This window comes from Schistocerca americana, chromosome 5, assembly GCF_021461395.2.
Source record: "Schistocerca americana isolate TAMUIC-IGC-003095 chromosome 5, iqSchAmer2.1, whole genome shotgun sequence".
Lineage (NCBI taxonomy): Eukaryota > Metazoa > Arthropoda > Insecta > Orthoptera > Acrididae > Schistocerca > Schistocerca americana.
In genome coordinates, this window is record NC_060123.1 from 204092280 (window position 1) to 204114548 (window position 22269).

The 22269-nt window shown below is 38.6% G+C and overlaps 1 protein-coding gene across 1 annotated transcript in view; it reads left to right on the top strand.

Moving 5' to 3' along the window:
• Window positions 1-22269, top strand: part of LOC124616263 (putative phosphoenolpyruvate synthase) — a 317495-nt gene that overhangs the window by 150584 nt on the left and 144642 nt on the right. The window contains exons 13-14 of the mRNA XM_047144567.1: window positions 4476-4623; window positions 22123-22240. Of these exons, the coding sequence (XP_047000523.1) occupies window positions 4476-4623; window positions 22123-22240 (266 nt within the window). The remainder of the gene's footprint in view (window positions 1-4475; window positions 4624-22122; window positions 22241-22269) is intronic.

A 22269-nucleotide genomic window follows, 5' to 3' on the forward strand; every position in this document is an offset into this window, starting at 1 on the left:
ATAGAATCTCTCTCACTTTACCTTCAAATATTTTTGCAAGGTATAGAGAGATAGAAGCAATATATTGGTTGACTCTTCTGGGCAAGTACAGTTGTGGAATTTCAACAATAAATCACAACGTAATGCACAATGTCTTCCTTTTAATGTCTGCCTCCTTGGTGAGGTGCCCAACCTGATGAATAACATTGCAGTATCAGCTGCAAGAGAGTTTATTAACCTATCTTGTTCATGGATGGATTGCACTTCTCGATAATTTTTCCAATGACTTTCTTGTGATTAGTTTTATGTGTTAGTAGCACTTCAGATTGCTGCATGCATTTCTGCAAAACCCTAATTCTGTACATCACAAAAAAAGATTTCCTATGGAGATGGAAATAGATAGTTTCTACTGTTTCTAGACTTCTTAAAGATACATAAAGAGTAATGGTAAACTCAAAAATTTGGTGTATCCAAAACTATTCAAACAGGCTTGCATCTGCAAGATAACAGTTGTGGCCACCCAGTACAGGTAATCAACATCCATAGGATCTTTATTCATTAAGCTTATCTCATCACAGATGTATGTAACCTGCAGACAAAATGTGTCCCTAATAACTGGATGTTTGTCTTGTGAAACACTGAGGGCACTTCAGATGTATAAATGACCAAATATCAATGATGATGAGGCATTCAGGTCAACAGTTTATTTGCTACATATCAGGAATTTTCACAAAAGTCAGTAGATTATTGAGGAGACATGGAGATAAAGTGGGCTTTAGTCCCCTGGCAAAAATCTCTGCACTTCTGGACTCCATCAGAGGCTACGTGCTGCTGCATATGGTGCTTAGGTGTTTTCAATGTTTTATTTGAGTACAGCAAGTCTTTTATGAGGCAAACCATGCACATCATTCAGGAGTGCTGCTCATCTCTTCCAAGCCAGCAAGTGTGATGATGCTAAATGTTGCATTTCTGCTGGTCATTCCATTTACTACAATGGAACAAACATTGTACCCCATACATCGAACTTTTGGTACCCCATCATAAGAAATCAGCTGAAATACAACTGTCTGAAGACCTTATCAGTTGGGTGGTTGTTTCCAGCTGGACACCACATGGAATCCTGTAATTGGAATTTGAGCAGAACAAAGATGATTGATAACACTTAATGTCCACTATGGAGGGTGTTTGAAGCAATACCCACACTTGTAGCAGTGCTACATTCGCTCAAGTAATGCATGCACACTGACTTAGGAGTACACTATGCATTTGCTGGTAGGGTCTTAAATAGAGGACCTCAGTACACTCCCAAAATGTCAGATGTAAGAAGCCAGTGTTACTCTGTTTATTCATTTCTCAATACCAATCACCACACACAGTACACAAACTATACTTAAAGTGTTAGCTGACATCAGGTTATGTTGATGGCAAAAGATATTTGGTTTCCAGTCTGTGTACTCCAACCTACAATTTGAATTCCTGAAAATTGAGTCTCTGTCCCTACATAATCATTGAAATGTACTCAGAAATAAAATAATATATTAGTATCATCCACTACAGAGCTTTAGCACAGGGTTTTTCAGACAGAGATAGAAATTATAGCGTAAAGTGTCATGAAATGACAGATGCATCTTGTTATCATTTACTTGGACTACATTTTTTTTTACAGAAATTCTACCTTATAGTATCTATGTAATACTCCACAGCAGAGGACATATTCCTTTACAGCTATTTTTAACTGCCTTTTTAATAAAGTTGTTCTAGTAATCTATATAATCTATTCAGCTTATTCACTGTATAATTTAATTACTTGATAGAAAATGCTTCTTTGAGTTCTATGTTTATTATTTCTTAGTAAATGTAAGTGCAGTCTAAATCTATCTTCTTGGTCATGAACAGACATGTTTCTGCAGTAATTATTAAGATTTTTATGTGCATAACTCATATAATGTGAATGTAACCATATAATGTAATTAGAAACACAAATATTTTAAAATATTAGTACAATGAGCCCAAATACTATTTTTGGTCATTATTCTTATGAGCCTTGTATAGAGTTTGAGAACTGTGTTCATATTTTGTTCATTCATTACACACAAAAGAATTCCATAGCCAAGAACTGAGTGTGCATATAAATAGTATGTAATTGAAAGGCACTGGTTGTTATACACTGATGACAGGACTCTAAGGGCATAACATGACATTCAGTTTGCAAGTATTTTTGTGTGTTCAGCTACTTCTACTGACAATCACTAGTCATTCCTAGGAATTTTGTGTTTGTTATGCAACCTATTGAGGTACCATCTGCGTTTAATTTAACAGAGGAGAAAATGGTTCAAAAGGCTCTGAGCACTATGGGACTTAACAGCTATGGTCATCAGTCCCTTAGAACTTAGAACTACTTCAACCTAACTAACCTAATGACATCACACAACACCCAGTCATCACGAGGCAGAGAAAATCCCTGACCCCGCCAGGAATCGAACCCGGGCACGGGAAGCGAGAACGCTACCGCACGACCATGAGCTGCGGACCAGTATGGATAGAATAGGTTGCTGCTCTCACAACATAGAGGAACATTTGAGTCAGAGACAGGCACTAAGGAAAAAAGAATGCTAAATGTGTTCAGCTATTGGACCAAGTCCTTCACCAGATGTAGAAAACATATACATTTAAATAAGCACAACTCACACACACAGCCACTGTGGACGCCAGACACTAAGGCATGATTGTGAATGCATCTTTGAGATAAGTGTGGGTGGTAAAGTAATGCAATGGTGAAGGGAGATAGTGGGATCAATTTGATGGTGTAGGAATAATTATATTGGTGCAACGTATGGCTATGTGCCCTCTTGGACTGTAGATGCAGCACCAATATAATTATTCCTGGATCTCCAAATCACTTTCACTATTTCTATTCACCCTCACATAGCTTCGTTACCCACCTCAGTAAAGATTGCTGCTGACATCAGAGACACAGTTGCAGTTGGGCTTTAGTGCCTGGAGACGACAGTGGCCATGTGCTGGCGAGTTGTGCTTATTTGAATGTGTGCGAATTTTCTACAATTGTTGAAGGACCTAGTTCAATAGCTGAATATATGTAGCAATCTTTCTCATTGTTCCTGTGTGCAACTCAGTGCCTCCTCTATGTGGTGAGTAGCACTCTATCCTTTGCATATTGTATATAATATAGCTTTGTCAATTTTCCCTTTTCAAACTGAAATTTGTGGAATTTGTATTTCTTTGTGTTCAGTATCACTTATTGCTTATTAATGAATTCTAAACTTCATTGAGAGATTTATATGTCTTCTCTTCACGTCGTTCGCTTGCTTTTTCATAGCTATAATCTTTCTGCCATCAGCAAAAATAAATTTATCCCTGTGCATAGCATCATTTGGGAAAGTCTTTGATCTGTATCAGGAACATTATTAGTCTTAAAATGCTCCCCTCAGGCACTCTTTTATTAATGTATTTTGTTTTGATAAGTGTTTCATTGAAAGGTTAGCCTCATTTGATGCTTGTGTTATATGATCAGAACCAACCATTAGCTATGTCTAATAAGTCTAGCTTCTTTAGTTTAATCTTATGGAGAACAATATCAAAAGCTGTGGACCGATCTTAGAATACGCCTGTAACACACTCATCCTTGTCAAGAGCATCACGTATCATATTTATAAATACTGTTATGGGTGATACTGTAATTTACCATTTTAAAATCAAAACTATGACCCACTTTGAAGCTCATATTTAGTCATGTAATCATATAAAAAGGAAAATTCATTTGAGAATATAATACAATTATGAAACAGAATAGCTGATAAATGCTTAACTTCCAGGAGGCAAAATTTTTAATACACTAAATGCCCCTAACTTATGGAAGTATTAGTTCCTTCCTCAGAGAGGAAATAGAAATAGGTTGAGGAATGCTGTAAAGGAGGGGCCACTCACTTAGACCCCGTATAGTAGAGACTCAATTGCGGCTACTTTTGGAACTGTCTTTTCAAAATTCAGTTTAAATAATGTTGAGGACCTAGAGAATTTAGCATTTACATTGGTTTCTCTATACTCTTTATCCCAACCTTGGTGTGATAGTTCTCTTGAAAAAATGTATGTTTTTAATTTTGATCAAAGTCTTATAGATCTTCAGTTCAGGATTTTTTCCGTATCTGATTTTACCGTTACTTTTTGCAGAAATTATCCCAGAGTTGAAGGTCTTTTATATGATACTGTACAAATGAATTAAGGTAACAGTTAATTCTTAGGGTGTATAGTGTCTCGAATCAGATAGTATTACTTAAATGCTGTCATTTTGGATAAAGACAGGGGCAGAAATGCAGTGAAGAGGAATGCAATTAGCACGTATTTTGTTCAAGCATTCATTGGAGATGCAACATATTCTGTGCCCGGTGATGTAACAGAGAGTATACTTGGCAAAAATGTCATTTAATGCTTGGGTCTTATGTGTTTATATTATTGTGTAACTTCTTAATATTTTACAGGCAAAATGGACAACCCATAAATGCTAATATGGGTGTTGTAGTGCAGCAGATGATTCCTGCAGATGTTGCAGGTGTTATGTTTACATGTCACCCAGTTACTGGGAACCCAAAGGAGGTACTTATAACAGCAAATTATGGGCTTGGGGAGGTAAGATATCATGCTCCCTCATCTATTAGATTGTTTAGAGGTAGACGTTTGGAATTAAAACTGTTGCAGGAAAAGCAATCATCAGAGTCTTTTTAACTTGATGACTCATTTTGGTCTTTTCAGTCCTGCTTGGTCTGTTGCATTGTCCTTTCAGCTTATTATTACCTTCACATTCCTTGTCCAAGAACTAAGCTTTGTAACCACTCTATTTTATGACCAATAAAACAGATAGTTTTTATGATTATTGCACAGAAAGTAAACTACACAACTTGTGATTTTGTTTCTGGCATTATCAATTGAATCTCAACAATTAAATCACATAGGAGAAGGGTCACAATATTTGGCATCCATTAACAGTACAGATAAGAAAAGAGTAGAGGCTTTTGAAATGAGGTGCCGCAGAAGAATGATGAACACAGTATTAGATTACTAGATTTGATAATTCTTGAAGAAGTGTTAAATCAGGTTAGGAAGAAAACAAATTAATGGCACAACATGGCTAAAAGAAGGGACCCATTGACAGAATATAGATTAGATTAGATTAGATTTAGTTTTTGTTCCATAGACCCAAAAATTGAGATGATTGTAATGGGTGTGGAACATGTCAGAAAGTACAGCATAAAAACATAAAACATTTGAATATAATAAGTTTGTTTGTGTGACCATCCTCCGCAGCAAGCATATAAATACTTGTTTTGTAAATAAAACTGCCTTTTCCTGCTGCTAGTTACTTTATTTATCCCATATGCATTTCGCCTTCTCCTGTGCTAAGGCATCATTAGTGGACGATTTGCTGATCTGCGACCTCCAGACCAGATGTGAGGAAACGCAGATCAGCAAATCATCCCACTGATGATGCCCTAGAACAGGAGAAGGTGAAACATGTATGGGATAAATAAAGTAACTATCAGCAGGAAAAGGCAGTTTTATTTACAAAATAAATATTTGAATATAATACTTACTAACCTGATCATTTGTCAGGAGATTGCCAAAATAGGTGAATACAATGCGTTACACTGGAACAGCTAGTATTTACAGAATTAACATGCTGTCAGAATGAAACACTGTTATGCACTATTAATAAATTTATCATACACAAAATACCTAATCTTGACTGTTGTTTCCAAGTGCTGTCAAAACTGACATCTAACAGATATTTTTACTTAAGCCAGCTTAACAGTCTCTGTTAAGATATTCATCTATGGAGAAGGAGAAGTTGCGTATCAAATACTCTTTCAAGCTCCTGAAACATCATGGAATAGTTATTTTTGTTAGGGAATGAAGATGAGGATGTGAGGGGAGGTTGGGGGGTGGGGAGTGGGATATTGTAGATGAAGTCCAAGTCTTTGCTACGGTAAGCAAGTTCAAGTGGATGTAGGTCATTAATAGTTATGCAAAAATGAAGAGACTTACACATGGTATACTGTGATGGACAGCTAAATCAAACCAGTCATCAAACGGAAGACATTGACAACATCCATTATTAAGAGATGAAGTGAACTCATACTAACAGTTAGGAGAAAATCATTTTTATGAAAGCCACCATGCGACACAAAGAAAGTCATGAAACTAAAGATCTATTTTAACTCTTGCTTTATTATGGACCATCTCACTGGAGGCATGACATAATGTTATTTGCATCTGACTGAAAGATTTAAAGACTCACACACCCACCCCACTGTGAGAGGACTGTTTAACATGGAATGTGTAGAGTGGCTCGTGTCACATATTTCACACTCATAAAATTTTCCCAAAGGTAAGACATTATATGTTGAAAAACTTTGTAGTATCTACAATATTATTAAAAGGAAAGTTGCTACTCACTATATATCAGAGATGCTGAGGTGCAGATAAGCACAACAAAAAGACTGTCACAAATAAAGCTTTTGGCTAGTAAGGCCTTCATCAAAAATAGACAACACACACTCTCACAGACACGCAACTTGCATACATGACTGCAGTCTCGAGCAAATGAAACCACACTGTGAGCAGCAGCACCAGTGCATGATGGGAGTGGCGAGTGGGTGGGCATAAGGAGGAGGCTGGGACAGGGAGAGGGGGGAATAGTAGGGTACGGGTAGTGGACAGTGAATGGTTAGACAGAGGGCAAGGGGAGAGATGGAGAGGGTGTAGCAGAAAAGGAGAGAAGTAAAAAGACTGGGTGTGATGGTTGAATGAGGGCAGTTTAGTGCTGGAATGGGAACCGTGTACAAAAACAAATCTCCCGTGCCTTCTCTTTCCAGTCTCCCACCACCTCTCAAAGTCCCACCATCTAGCCGAAGATGAGCATTCCCTTGTAACTCAGTACTGCCCAGTACTGGAGCCACTGAATTACATTCTCTGTCAGGGTTTTGACTACCTCTCGTTGTGCCCTGAGATGTGAAATGTCATGGCCACTATCCTTCCCACCTCTTCCACAGTGGTAGTCTGCTGTCCACCGAATCTACACAATATACTCATCAATCCCTATGCAACCACTTCTCCCAACTCCTTACCTCATGGGTCATACCCCTGCAATAGACCTGGATGCAAGACCTGTCCCATACATACTACCATTACCACCTTCTCCAGTCCAGTCACAAACATCACCTATCCCATCAAAGGCAGGGTTATCTGTGAACCCAGTCATGAGATCTACAAGTTAAGCTGCAACCACTGTGCTGTATTCTATATGGACATGATAACCAACAAGCTATCTGTCTGCATGAATGGCCACTGACAAACTGTGATCAAGAAGCAAGAGGACCACCCTGTTGCTGAGCATGCTGCTAAACATGATATCCTTCATTTCAATGACTGGTTCACAGCCTGTGCCATATGGATCCTTCTCAACAGCTTTTCTGAATTGTGCAGGTGGGAACTTTCCTTGCAATACATCCTATGTTCCCATAATCATCCTGGCCTCAACCTTCGTTAGTCACTGTCCTCACCCATCCAGCTCCTTCCCTATCCCCATTCCAGCACTACACAACCCTCATTCCACCATCACACTCAGTCTCATTTTATTACTTCTCTCCTTTTCTGCTACCCCCCCCCCCCCCTCCCACCTCTCCCCAGCCCTCCGTGTAACCTGCAGCACTTCACTGTCCACCGCCCCCCCCCCTCCCCCGCACTACCCTTTCCCCTCCCTGCCCCAGCCTCCTCCTTACCCCCACCTATTCGCCACTCCCCCACTCCCATCATGTCATGCACTGTGCCTGCAGTTGCTCGAGACTGCAGTCATGTGTGTGTGAGTTGCATTTGTGTGTGTGTGTGTGTGTGTGTGTGTGTGTGTGTGTGTGTGTGTCTGTCTGTCTGTTGTCTATTGTTGGCGAAGGCCTAAATGGCCGAAAGCTTTATTTGTGACAGTCTTTTTTTTGTGGCTTTCTGTGGCTCAGCATCTCTGCTATATGGTGGGTAGCAACTTTCCTTTTCATGATATTGTTACATTCCATCCTGGATTTTCCATTGTTTGATTTGTACTACCAACTGAAGAGAAAGCGAGCAATAAACTGAATTAAGTAATAAACAACCCTATTCAGCAGTACCATGTACTCTTCTGATGGTTCACTTCTGTTCTTTACTTCCAACAAGATGTTGCTAACTGTTGATATGATACTTTTTAAACTGTTTTATAAGAAGCAACATATCAATCTCTAGAGTAATTTCCCAGTGGAATTATAATGATGATAAGTGGTGACAGACATCAAAACTGATGAGTATGGATGTTTGTTGTAAGCAGTATGACAAATAATAATGTGCTACAAATAGGACTTAGTACTTATAAATGTAAAAATATTTCCTTCAAAAATACCACTGTAATCAAGTAAATATTAAGTTGCAACAGTGAAATAGCAAAACTGAGGAAGCAGCAGCTTTCTTATTAATTTACTCAGTTAAATTTAGATGGCATGAGCATGAATAGAATTAAGCATAGAGTGATACTTTATTTTTAATAAAATATGCAGATTAAGTTCCAGTGATGTCTTTGTCTTATGTAACTGTGTACCTTGATTCATTTCACATCCTGTTTGACGGATTCTATGAAACACAATTACTGAATGAATGAAAGTATCCAAAATTACATGGTTATTATTGTTAACGAGCTTGTATCAAAATTCGTCTCTTATTGAATTTGGTGTAGGATTTTTGTTTTTGAGAAAAATTTAATATGTTGGACTTTCATTTAGTCGTCAGTCCAGCAATTTGAGTATTTTCTTAAAGCAGTAAGCGTATTTGATAATGATAGATGTTGGAGAAATCAATTAAAATTTGTGCCATGTCTGAGCTCTCCTGCTTATGGCACAGATGTGTTAGCAATTACATCACCACAGCAGTATGACTATCACAGATGCACAGACTATCCTAGTCCAATACCCTCCCTAATTGAACTTCAATTCACACGTTCAACCCATTTTTCCCTTTTTTCTTTTAAATTGTCAGTATTGCCGAGGCTCTCTGATACTGGAATAGCATCCCAGCTTTGTGTTTATGGGGGAAACCCTGCCTGTACCTCAGGTGTAGGAGATCGATTGACCTGATGGAAGTTGATCTGATGGAAGTAAATTTTCCTTGAAACATATGAGTCTGAACTTTATCTTCAATAATGATAGAAGCCCATTATGTACAAAGCAGGGGTGCTATTCCAATACCAGAGAGCTGATGCAATACTGACAGGTTAAAAAAAAAGGGGAAAATGGGCTGTGGGTGCGAACTGAAGTATGTGTTAGGGAGGACATTGGACTAGGGTAGTCCATGTAGCTCTGGTAGCCATACTGCTGCAGTGGTGCTGTTGTGTAATGGGTAGCGTATCTGCCTAGCAAGCAGGAGATCCAGGTTCAAGTCCAGGCCATACCACAGGTTTTAATTCATTCATATACCTTCTGTCATTATCAAAGATAAAGTTGAGACTCATATGCCTCAAGTAAAGTTTAGTTCCATCAGATCAGTAAGAGTGTTGCTCATGGCCTCAACATTCTGCTTACATTAATATCTTGAATCCAAATTCAGAAACACCAGAATAGGGTTTCTGGTATGCGATAGGTATCTGATGACAAGAAACTTTCATTTTTGGGCAGCCTCTTACTTTTAAGAAGTCTTGCTTGCTTTTAAGATGTGTTTCATTATTGAACTCTTTTTCAAGAAAATAAAAAATTTTACCAGTCACTATCATTTTTGTGGTAGTGTATCTTTGACTCTCTGTCAATGTTTTTCAAAAGTAATTGATTCTCTCCAATTTCAGTTGCAAAATTATGTACATCAGGTCACCATATAAATTTCAGACATTCATAAGAGTAATTATGTATCAAATTATTATATTATTACGTTCAGTCTCTTTGTAAGAAGAGTACAATGTTTGAAGTACTGCTGCAGTGTAAATTAAATGTTGATATAACTTCCATAACTGAACATTTGCCACAGAAATATTAGTAACCTGCTTTTGCTGCACATGCTGGTACTGTTATATTTGTAAAATAGCTGATAAATTCCTATTAGGTCAGTAAATGTGATATTACACTAACAGGAATTAATTTTGAACTTATACACTGAGGTGACAAAAGTCATGGGATACCTCCTAATGTCATGTTGGACATCCTTTTGTCCAGCTTAATGCAGCAGCTCGATGTGCCATGGACTCAGTGAGAAATGTTGCACCATGCTCCCTCCGTGGCCATCCATAATTGAGAAGGTGTTGCCAGCACAGAATGTTGAGCATGAACCAACCTGTTGATTGTGGTCCATAAGTGTTTGATGAGATTCATGTCAGGTGATCTGGGTGGCCAGATCATTCACTTGAACTGTCCAGAATGTTCTTCAAACCAATCACAAATGATTGTGGCCCACTGACATGACAATATTGTTTGGAAATAAGAACAAATTGTCTACAAGTAGTTGAAAATAACCATTTCGAGCCAGTGATCAGTTCAGTTGGATCAGAGGACCCAGTGCATTCTGTGTAAACACTACCACACAATTACAGGGCCACCACCGGCTTGCACAGCGCCATGTTGACAACTTGTGACCATGGCTTCATGGGATCTGTACCACACTTGAACCCTACCATCAGCTCTTACCAATTGAAATGGGGACTCATCTGACTAGGCTGCGGGTTTCCAGTTGTCTAGGGTCCAACCAATATGGTCATGAGCCCAGCAGAGGCACTGCAAGCAATTTTGTGCTGTTGGCAAAGCACTCGTGTCAGTCATCTGTTGCCACAGCACGTTAACACCTAATTTCACTACACTGTCCTAATGGATACATTCATTGTGTGTCCCATGTAGATTTCTGTGGTTGTTTCATGCAGTGTTATTTATTTGTTAGCACTCAAAACTATATGCAAATACCACTGCTCTTGGTCGTTACATGAAGACCGTCAACCACTGTGTTTTCCATGGTGAGAAGTAATGCCTGATATTTGGTGTTATCGGCACACTCTTGACACTGTGGAACTTGGAATGTTGAATTCCCTTATGATGTCAGAAATGGAATGTGCCATGCATCTAGTTCCAACTACCATTCCGTGTTCAATGTTTGTTAATTCCCTTCATGCGGCTGTAAACACATCAGAAACCTTTTGACATGAATCATCTGAGTACAAATGGCAGCTCCGCCAATGCACTGCCCTTTCCTATTGTGTGTATGTGGTACTACTGCCATTTGCATTTGTGCATTTGTACCCTATGACTTTTGTCATCTCCATGTATAAACCAACTACAAAAACTTGAACTCATAATTTTAACATATACGGGTAAGATATATATGTATCCCTTACCATGAAAGCTAGGAGGGAGGAAGGGTGCATCGCCTTTCCCTTGCCCCAGGTATTGGCACCCATGCATACAGTGTGTCTAAAACTTTTCACAGGCACTCTTCAGAATGCCATGCACCACTGGATTTTAAAACAAAAATACTACTTGTCAAAAGGAATAGCATCCCCTAATTGCAAGATGATCTGATACAGTGTGTGATGTGGTAATGCCATTGGCAGCAAAAAATAAATAAAAATTTTGAAAAATCAATGCCTATATTAATAATTCTTTTGAGATCAAGATAGGAACCAACTAGACACTGTGCTTGACTTCACAGTACTCTTCCAAGAAGCCTTGAGTAGCATTGATGCTGAAGTGGCTAACACTTCCATGATTCAGATATCAGAAGCTTGTGTAGCCACCACTGAAAACTATTTTGAACACTGACAAAATGTTGTTGATCTGTATCAAATGGTTAAATATCCACCATGAAGCAAAAAAAAATCATGTAGAATGACAATCTGATTAGAAACTCATCAACAATAAACAAAATAAAGGCAATCTGTGTGAACATACACATGTTACAGATCTGTGATATCATAGTCTGTTAGTGTTGCTATTCACAAAATACATAAATGACCTTGTAGATAACATCAGAAGTTCACTGAGGCTTTTTGCAGATGATGCTGTAGTATATCAAGAGGTTGTAACAATGGAAAATTGTACTGAAATGCAGGAGGAGCTGCCACGAATTGACACATGGTGTAGGGAGTAGCAATTGAATCTCAATGTAGACAAGTGTAATGTGGTGCGAATACATAGAAAGAAATTTAGCTACAATATAGCAGGTCAGCAACTGGAAGCAGTCAATTCCATAAATTATCTGGGAGTTGGCATTAGGAGCGATTTAAAATGAAACAATCATATAAAGTTGATCGTCGGTAAAGCGGATGCCAGACTGAGATTCATTGGAACAATCCTAAGGAAATGAAATCCAAAAACAAAGGAATAGGTTACAGTACACTTGTTCGTCCACTATTTGAATATTGCTCACCAGTGTGGGATCCGTACCAGATGGGGTTGATAGAAGAGGTAGAGAAGATCCAACGGAGACCAGCACGCTTTGTTACAGGATCATTTAGTAATCGAGAAAGCGTTACGGAGATGATAGATAAACTCCAGTGGAAGACTCTGCAGGAGAGACACTCAGTAGCTCAGTACGGGCTTTTGTTGAAGTTTCGAGAACATACCTTCCCCGAGGAGTCAAGCAGTATATTGCTCCCTCCTACGTATATCTCGCGAAGAGACCATGAGGATAAAATCAGAGAGATTAGAGCCCACATAGAGGCATACCAACAGTCTTTCTTTCCACGAACTATACGAGACTGGAATAGAAGGGAGAACCGATAGAGGTACTCAAAGTATCCTCCGCCACACACCGTCAGGTGGCTCGCGGAGTGTAGATGTAGATGTAGATGTAGATATAGATATAGATAACATTCAGTGCCATAATACTCCACATTGTGTATTGTAAAATGCTTGTATCCATCTTTCAAGTTGTCCGCAAGGTGGTTAAGACCTTGCTGCTAGTGCCTGTCCCATTGTCCACTCTTCGGCAACAACCCTCCTGCGGTCATCAAGTTAGGAGTGCTCTTTTGACAAATCAACTGCAAGTGTCAATTGGACCCACACGTGTTTAATTGGATTCATGGTTGGGCTGAATAAAAGGGTGGGAAATCTTGTCCCAGTGATGTGCATTCTTCAAAATAGCTTCTATAGTGTCTGACATCTGTATGTGTTACTGGCCCAAAATAATTAATACACCTCCCTTTTGAACCTATGCAACTGCTTGCCAGAGATGTGTATTGATACCTGGCTGTTTCTGCATTGTTCTATGAGATCATCAGTTGTCAGACAAATTTTGCACTCATAGACTAAGAGATTGAGACACTGTTGATGTAGATTCCGTTCCAGGTGTTCTCTTGCCAAGTTTTTCAGAACCACGGTACAGGAGGCTTTATACTGCTGTTCAAAACGAACATGTAGAGACCTAATTGATTATGAGAAGGCACCAGTATATTGAGTTTCTTGACAAAGGCCTCTGAGTTGCCTGTAAGCAAGCAGTGTGCAGTTCTACAAGGTACCTGGGAGCTCTAATTTGGAGGTAGCGATTATCAGCAGACACTATCGACTGTGAGCAACAGCTATGAAGCAAATGTATTTACCTGACATTGACAGAAGGAGAGCGATCTCTATATCCAAGTAGAAAACCTTCCAAAATAGAAGTTTTCTTTCCCAGACCACAGTTCAAACGTATCGTGATTACTAGTTATCACATTCAGAGCTGTAAGTATTACAGAATGTTACAAGGTTTATAATTATCATATGTATAAACCTTCCAACCTATTCATAATGCTTACAAATCTGAATATTGCAGTATAACTTTGCTGAAACTAGTAATCGGGACATATATCAACAGAGATCTGGGCAATGAAAATTCTATTTTGGAGCTGCACATATGAGGCAAATCTTCAATGTTTTGCGTCTCATGATACTAGTTGAGTTTTCAATGCTACCCCTGTAGGATACACCAATTCAGCAGGCAGCTTGCTGTGCTTACAATTCTCCATGTGATAATGTGTGCATGGTCATCTTTTGAGGCATGTTGACAGACTGAATAGTGTAAGAGCCCACACTTTATTGTTCACGGCTGGACCCACAGTGCACTCCACTGCACTGCAGTGAGAATGCAGGTTCAGTTTTATCTGCATTACAGAGGTAAAGTAGCACTTTTTTGTACCAGGGTGTATACGACCCGGGACAACCGGGAGATCTGGGAATAACCCGGGAATTTTTTCACCCTGGAGAAAACCGGGAAAAACCCGGGAATTGTTTAGAATTCCGGGAATTTTTCATTGTTTTAGTTTTCAGTTAAATTTTTGTAATTTTAACGGGTAAGAACCAATACTCTAACAAAGGATATTACTGTATCCCACTACTGGAGAATAATACTGCAGCAACAAAACATGAACAAGAGAAAAAAGAAAACGAAAATAAAACTTAAGTTGCAAAGAAAATGCACGGCATACAGCAACAAAACAGTGCTCATACAAGCATCTGCCAACAGCAAAGTGTCAAAGGCTTTAGGAAGACTATGCAATGCTTTATAACAACAAACTGCCTCTGATGAGCGTGACGTGACAAGTGTTTAAATTAGATTCATTTGAGCTGTTGCGGGTGGTTTCTTGGGCATGCGTAGTTGAGTCGGTTTTCTCCCGCTTATGGTTACAGAAGTGTGGCTAGGCGCCACTAAATATTGCCTCAGTTCGGAAATATAGTAAATCTGGGGCTGATGCACAGAGCAGATTTTGTTGTTTCCTCTTCATTTATTGCTCTCACATTAAATGATAACAAAACGGATTTTTGTGGCCGGGAGCTATCAAATGAATTAAAATACGTTCGCATAATTACGGAAGGCTAAAATATGTTATTAGTTTCAGATTTTATTTCCATCTTTCTGACAGAACCATGAAGTTATTTTTACAAAATTGTTAAGGCTTTCGTGACCACTTGTTGACAAACTGCCTATTGGCTTCTGTCTCGGGTTCTTCGGCCGACGTTCATCTAATGATTTTTCTGACGTTTCGCCAGCCCGAGTGGCTGGCATTATCAAAGCTTCACCCTCCATTGCTGGTGGTGAACTGGAGCTGAGCTCACGGCCGCAGACTATATGTACCTGGCATGCCAATGTCTGAGGGCTTCTCCGTGGTCATTTCCGGTGCGGTTCTCCTCTTGCTACCTGCGACGGTCATTCGCTGCAGTACAGGAAGCCAGGATCCGTTTACCTTAAGTTATTTTTGCCGGTTTGGTAAAGATTCAAATGGCTCTGAGCACTATGGGACTTAACATCTATGGTCATCAGTCCCCCAGAACTTAGAACTACTGAAACCTAACTAACCTAAGGACAGCACACAACACCCAGTCATCATGAGGCAGAGAAAATCCCTGACCCCGCCGGGAATCGACCCAGGAACCTGGGCGCGGGAAGCGAGAACGCTACCGCACGACCACGAGCTGCGGACTACGGTAAAGAGATTTGGCTTAAAGTTAATCTTTTCTGCTGAGGCAGTCAATTTATTTGAAAGGAAGTGTTTAATTTCGGACTATTGGCTAGTTTCAACTGTTCGCTGCCTTTCAAGTGCACATATGGCATTATGTCATAATAAAGAACCAAACATGAGATAATATAATACTGGTACTCTAAGAAAATTTACATACGAATTTGCATTTTAAGCCGAATTATGCGTTTTAGTATTGTGCACGAAATTCCGACGCTCTTGAAGTATCATCTGATGTCTTGTTTCTTTCATTCCATACGTAAGATCTTTTAATCTTTTTCACGTACGAACATATGGGCTTCCTGCGTCATCGTAGCTGCGCAAGCGCGGTGATGCCTGTTATTTGGCACTCTCTTGCAACTGCTGAAATGAACCTATTTCTAACAGTTTGTGGGAAAATATTGTGAATGGTGGTTTGAAAAGCATTACATTCAAAGCAGATTTCTTTTTACGCAAGATGAACTATGTGCTAGAATGTACGATGAACTTCTTAAGTCACAAAGTGTTTGACTCTCATTTAAAAATCAACTCTTTGAGGATGACTATTTAAAAGAATTTCGAGCCCAAAAGATCAGACATTTATGTCGTTTTACTGGCACATTTGTGTGATGAATCTTAAAGTGTAACACGCGCAAGAAAGATCAACATTATATGTGGAAGCTTAACTTCTCTTCCAGCTTATTAATCTTCGAGACCAATATTATATGTGAATGCTGTGTATATTAATTTAAACCATTAATTTTTCATATTTGTGTGTTCGCGCTACTTAAGGGTGATCTTGCTATTGGCTCACTACATCATGTGTCCTATGCTGCCATCAGCTGGCGAGATCACGTGACAGGAGCTATGACTGTCTTACAAAAGCGCATCGCAATCTCGATTTCACTGTTTCGGAAAGTAATATGCAGTGTTTGGTGGAATTCAAATTTATACCTTCGTAATACGAAAATATGCAGCGTACATGTTGCTGCACATCAAAGGTCTTTCAAAACGTGTTTTCCCCCCTTCCCCCCCTCTAAGTTTCGTTTTCTAAAGTGCCAGGAAATTCTACTCCAGCATATAAAACCATAGGACTGATGAGTTTTACAGTGCTGAGGAAGAGTATACTGTAACTTAACACAGAAAAAGTGTATTTTCATCTGGGAGAAAGTGTATTTTTAACCGGGAAATCCGGGAAAAATCCAGGAATTTTTTCCCTTGTCCACGTATACACCCTGTATACTCAAAAGAAGGATAAGATGTGGTAATGAGAGTGGTGCAGCTCTTCTTTGCGCTGCATCCATTATGACTATTGTTGGCACACACACACACCAATGAGCCAGATCCTTATGACCACTGCCCACTGCCAGATTGAATGCCACCTAATGAAGTTGCACGCATGTGGTGTGCTAAGGATAGTATATAACCGGAGCAATGATGAATGGGAAATCATTCTAGTGATGATGAAGGCTGCAAATGGGGCAATTCACTGACATAAATGACTTTGGCAGAGGCCAGATTGTTATGGCCCGGCACCTGGGAATGAGCATCTCAAAAGTGAAAAGCTGTTGACAGTAGCTACGGTCACATTCATCTACAGGAAATGGTGAAGTAAAGTGAAAGCACAAGTAGGTAACAAAGTGTTGGAGGTCCTCACCTCATCACACAACATAGATGTCAGAGGCTTGCCCACGCTGTAAACCAAGATAAGCAATGATCTGTGGCAGACCTTGTGACAGAGTACAATGCTGGTACAGGTAACAGTGTTCCAGAGCACACTGTTCAGCGCAAATTTTTGAATTTGGGCTCCTGCAGCAAATGATCTCTATGTCTTTCCATGTTGACCCAGTGATAATGTCAATTACAATTTCAGTGGACATTGGATCATCAAGATTGGATTGTGGATCAACAAAAACATGTCACCTGGTTGAATGATACATGTTTAGAGTTACAACAGTTCGATAGTCATGTGTAGACATGCCATCATCTGGGAAAATGGATGCTCATAACAGGCACCACACAATGGATGCTGGTTGATTGGGCCAGTGTTATGCTATGAGAGGCATTCACCTGGACTTTCATGGGACCTGTGGTAGTAATCAAAGGCCCCATGGCAGCTGTCCGCCATCTGGATGTTTTTGTGAACCATTTGCATTCCTTCATGTTCTATATAGTCCCCAATGGCGATGGCATCTTCCAGCAGGATAACTGTCCATGTAACAAGTCAAGAACTGTGCTACAATGATTTGAGAAACATGATTGTGTTTAGCCATGAAATTTGCCTGGTACAAACCTAATGGAACACATGTTGGATGTTATCATGCACTAATTGCACATCAACAAACCATTGACCTGTAGTTTACAGGGTTTGTTAATTTATTGGATTTGTGTGATCAGTGACTAGACATCCGGTGCCACATATCTTTGGCAATCTACCAAGGACTTGTTGAATCCACACCACAAAGAATCACTGATGGGCATAGCATTTTAATTCATCAGAGAGAGAGAGAGAGAGAGAGAGAGAGAGAGAGAGAGAGAGAGAGTTCATGTGACCATCCAAACATCACTACAGCTGCTCTGAAGATGTTTTGATTTTGTTTGTTACGGTTATATATCTATTACCTTTAGGTCTTATTTTAATGTGCTTGTACAATTGTATTCTTGGTCTTGGTTCTGTGTCAAATATATTGTATGTCATTGTTTGTGTTCAAGAATATATGAGGCTGTTCAAGAAGTATCTGACTTTCATTTATAAAATCAGTCTTTATTCAGATACAATTATTTGATGCTAATCACCTTCGAAGTAGACCTATTGAGCTTCTACAGCTTCTACACACTTCTCCCAATGTTTTTATTACTGCTGGAAGCATTACTGCAAAGCTGCTTTTGGTATGGTGCAAAGCTCCTCCATCAAATTTTGCATAATATCATCCCTGTTCATAAGTCTGGTGCCTTTCAGAGTATTTCACTTTAAGGAAAAGCCAGTAATAACTTGGTGCTAGGGCAGGAGAATAGGGATGCTGCAAACCATAGCCATGTTGTGTTTGGCCAAAAAATACTGAATTAATTGAGCACAGTGAACAGCTGTGTTATCATGGTGAAGGTGCCAACTACCTGCTGCCCACAAGTCTGGCCATTTTTGTCTCACTGATTCACAAAGGCAATGCAAGAACCTCTTGGTACTACTCTTTATTGACATTAATACCTTCTGTGTCCTATTCATGTTGGACTACGCCATTGAAGTAAAAAAAGATGGTCATTTGACTTTCACATTTTCTGGATCTTGGGGAAATGGGTACTCCAATTGCGATGACAGGACTTTGTTTCTGGATCATAGCCATAAACCCAGGACTCATCACCAGTGATCACTGTGTCAAGAAAGTTGGGATTATTGTTCACAGTATCAAGCATGTCCTATGCAATATCTGAAAGAAGTTGCTTCTGCTCAGTTGTTAGCAACTGTGGCAGAAATTTTGTTGAGATCCTCCTGAGGTCCCAATTTTGCATTAAAATGGAAGGAAAGGATCTAGTACCACTTTCACCCTCATCTGCAAGTTCTTGGATAGTTATTATTGTTCCTTTGTTTGTGACTATGTGCATCATGAGGGTCCTTACATTATCGATAACAACATCATTTGTGGATGTTGATGGCCTACCTGAATGTGCTTCACTGTTCTTTGATGAGTGGTCATTTTGAAGCAGCTGTACCATTCATTTATCTGTGTGGTACCCAATGCTTCATCCACCAATACTTGTCAAATCTTACGGATTGGTTCAACTTGAGAATCACAAAGCTTAAAACAAAATTTAATGCAACAGTGTTGTTCCACTTTTTTGTCATTTTGCCCACAACATAAAACTGGTGACTACCACTTACATGTGTTCATTTGCCAATGGCTAGCCAGTGAGTAGCTGTTTCTGTAGTCGTGAAAAAAATCTGGCATGCCCACTAAGTATGCCTACAAACGTAGAGTGTGTGCATACCCCAATACAATTGTTGGTTTCAGCAATAGAAAATAAGATCAAATACTTTTTGAACAACCTTCGTATTTCTTGTTTGGAGTTTTATTTATTTGTTGAGTCTGATTACATAATTTGGGCCAGTATATTGTGTAAGATATTTCTCTCTTTATCTCTATATTCCTGCTAGCAAACATATCACATTGAGAATAGAATACTCAGAAGCACATAGATACATTGGTGTTATGACAGGCAGTTAATGACAAATTTTGGTATTTATGGAAAAATACTTGCTGTAAATGTTTGACATTGTTTAGCAACCTATAAACATTTTCCAGATTCTTGTTTTCAAGGCTTTCTTATATAGCCCATTCAGTACATTTACTCAAGCATTTAAATTGATCCATACACCTTATTGTTCCATATTTGGTATGTAGCTGGTGTGTATTGTTCTTGATATTTGGCATTACCTCCATTTTTTAAAGATATTTGTACCCAAGTTTGTTCTGCTACTTTTTCAGAAGATTAATTTATTCTGCTGAAGTTTCAAAAGCTTTTGCCATTGTGGATATACTATCTGTAAAAGTAAAATAGTCTGTCTCCACAACACTCTTCTAAGGTCCAACCCTGAAAGGTTTAAACAGATTCTGAAGTTTTAGTACCTTGCCAGATTCTTTTATAGTGTTTCTTGAAGGAATACGTCTTACTTTCAAACTCCTGTTTTGTTTCCAATGGGGTTTAGAGGGACACTTGCACAATTTTATTTTGGACTTGGAATTAGTCAGGGTTGTTTTTTTAATCCTCAGTACTTTTTAATCAACCTCTATTTTTGTCAGTCTATTAAATAATACATCATGGGAAATGGAGTCATATGCCTTTTTAAAACTGTTGAAGATCAATACGTATTACCATCCTTTCAGCATACAGTTTCTTATTAACGTTTTAAGATGTAGTTTTTGCTCCACTTTTCGTTCAATATTTTTTTAGAATCTCAGTTGTTGTTTTAATTGTTTTTAGATGAATACTAGTAGAATATTGTACATTACTGGGAATATTGAGTTGTTAAAACAATTATTCTCCTCTTTAGTATTTCCTTTCTTATGTAGAGAATGAATCATGACTAATTTCCAGTCACTTCGTAGTTCTCCTTCGTCTCATACATTTACTATCATTTTTGTAAAATGTGTGTTGCTAAAGCTGTAGAAGTCTATTCAGTGTTTCTCCAAGTCATTGACCACTGATGCCACCATCTATATCTATTAAACAAACCCTCATGAACTTACAATTAAAACAGAATTACTAAGTAATAAAGCTTTTTCTATTCAAATAAGAACTTAATTATGACACGGATTGATAATAGGGTCCTATACCAATAGAACCTTTTTTAGTTGTGGTAAGACTTTGGTTATTTACAGAACATCTAGAAAGACACCATTTCTCTTCATAAACAGAGACTGAAAATCTTTGATACTGATATTACTGAGCTCACTGGACAGAATTTTAGTTGATCACTTAAAATAGCACATTGGTCAGTTTGGAACTTTGTAATTGGGGCAAAACTGGTAACAAATGGTCATCCTCTATCATTAATTTGTATTATAGTAGTGAAGTATGTATGGATAGACATGGAGATATGACAGAATGACAAAAATTAGCTATTGTGTTTAATTGTACCTCAGACCAACCCACAAAGAAAGTTGCCCAATTTGTTGGTGCCTCAGTGCAGACTGTTCAACATGTCTACAAGAAATAGTATAACACTCGCAGTCATGTAACATGATGTAAGAATAGTGGTTATAAGAAAATGATAACTGACAGGGTCCTGAGACAAGAGTCACATCTCTTCAGTGACAATCAGTTACAAATTTGACAGCAATTGCTGCTCTCAATGAATATCAAAAATCTGCAGAAAGTTAACAAACATTGATACAACTCCATTCATTGCTTTGTTATGGAATTTTCTTCTGGGGAAATACTATTCCCAGTGAAATGAATTTATAAGGCAAGAGCAAGCACTGAGGATAATTTGTACCATTCAAAATAGTGCCTTGTGATCATAACATTGCTGAAATTTGTGTTCTAAATGTTTCACATTTATTTAATGATTAAACTGATTTATTAATTTCATTAGAAAGACTGTTAAATTAGTGCAGAATGAGGATTACATAATTACTATACCAGAAGATATTCAAATATCCAACCACCTGAGAAGTGTGTCTTCTTATACAATAACATATAAGACAAAATAAAAATTGCTCCAGGGCTACTGTTTAAGACCAAACTAAACAAAAATAATAGAGCACTGTTCTGTGGCTCTCTATACAATAACAATTGTTATTCTTCAAATGTTTTATGATAAATTGTAGGTAGTAAAAATGTGTACGTATTTTATATTTCTTTTTTTCCTGGCCCCATCCACTTCTTCAGTGGACAGCACTTTAATCAGGATTTGCCAATTTTAGTGGTAGAGGGTATCAAGATACCCTATCTTACACTCCCTCCCCCTTTCCCTCCACCTGTCTGCTATCCTCCTTGGGATGGAGTTTATGTATCCTATCTGTCTGCATCTTGTGTTATTTCAGTTGGATTGTATTTTCTTGATTGTTGAATATCAATTGCACTATTTGTATTCTATGGATAAGCTGAATCTATAGCTGTACAATACACCATAAATATCTCTTTGTGATTTTCATTGCTATGTTCTATATTTTCAGAGCGTAGTGTCCGCATCAGCGGACCCTGATACAATTATCCTTATTAGAAATGGCACAGACAAGCTTTCTTTGAAGAGTTCGGTACCTGGAAAGAAAAAACATCGCATTGATATGAATGGTAAACTTGTCAAAAATGCTTTCATCTTT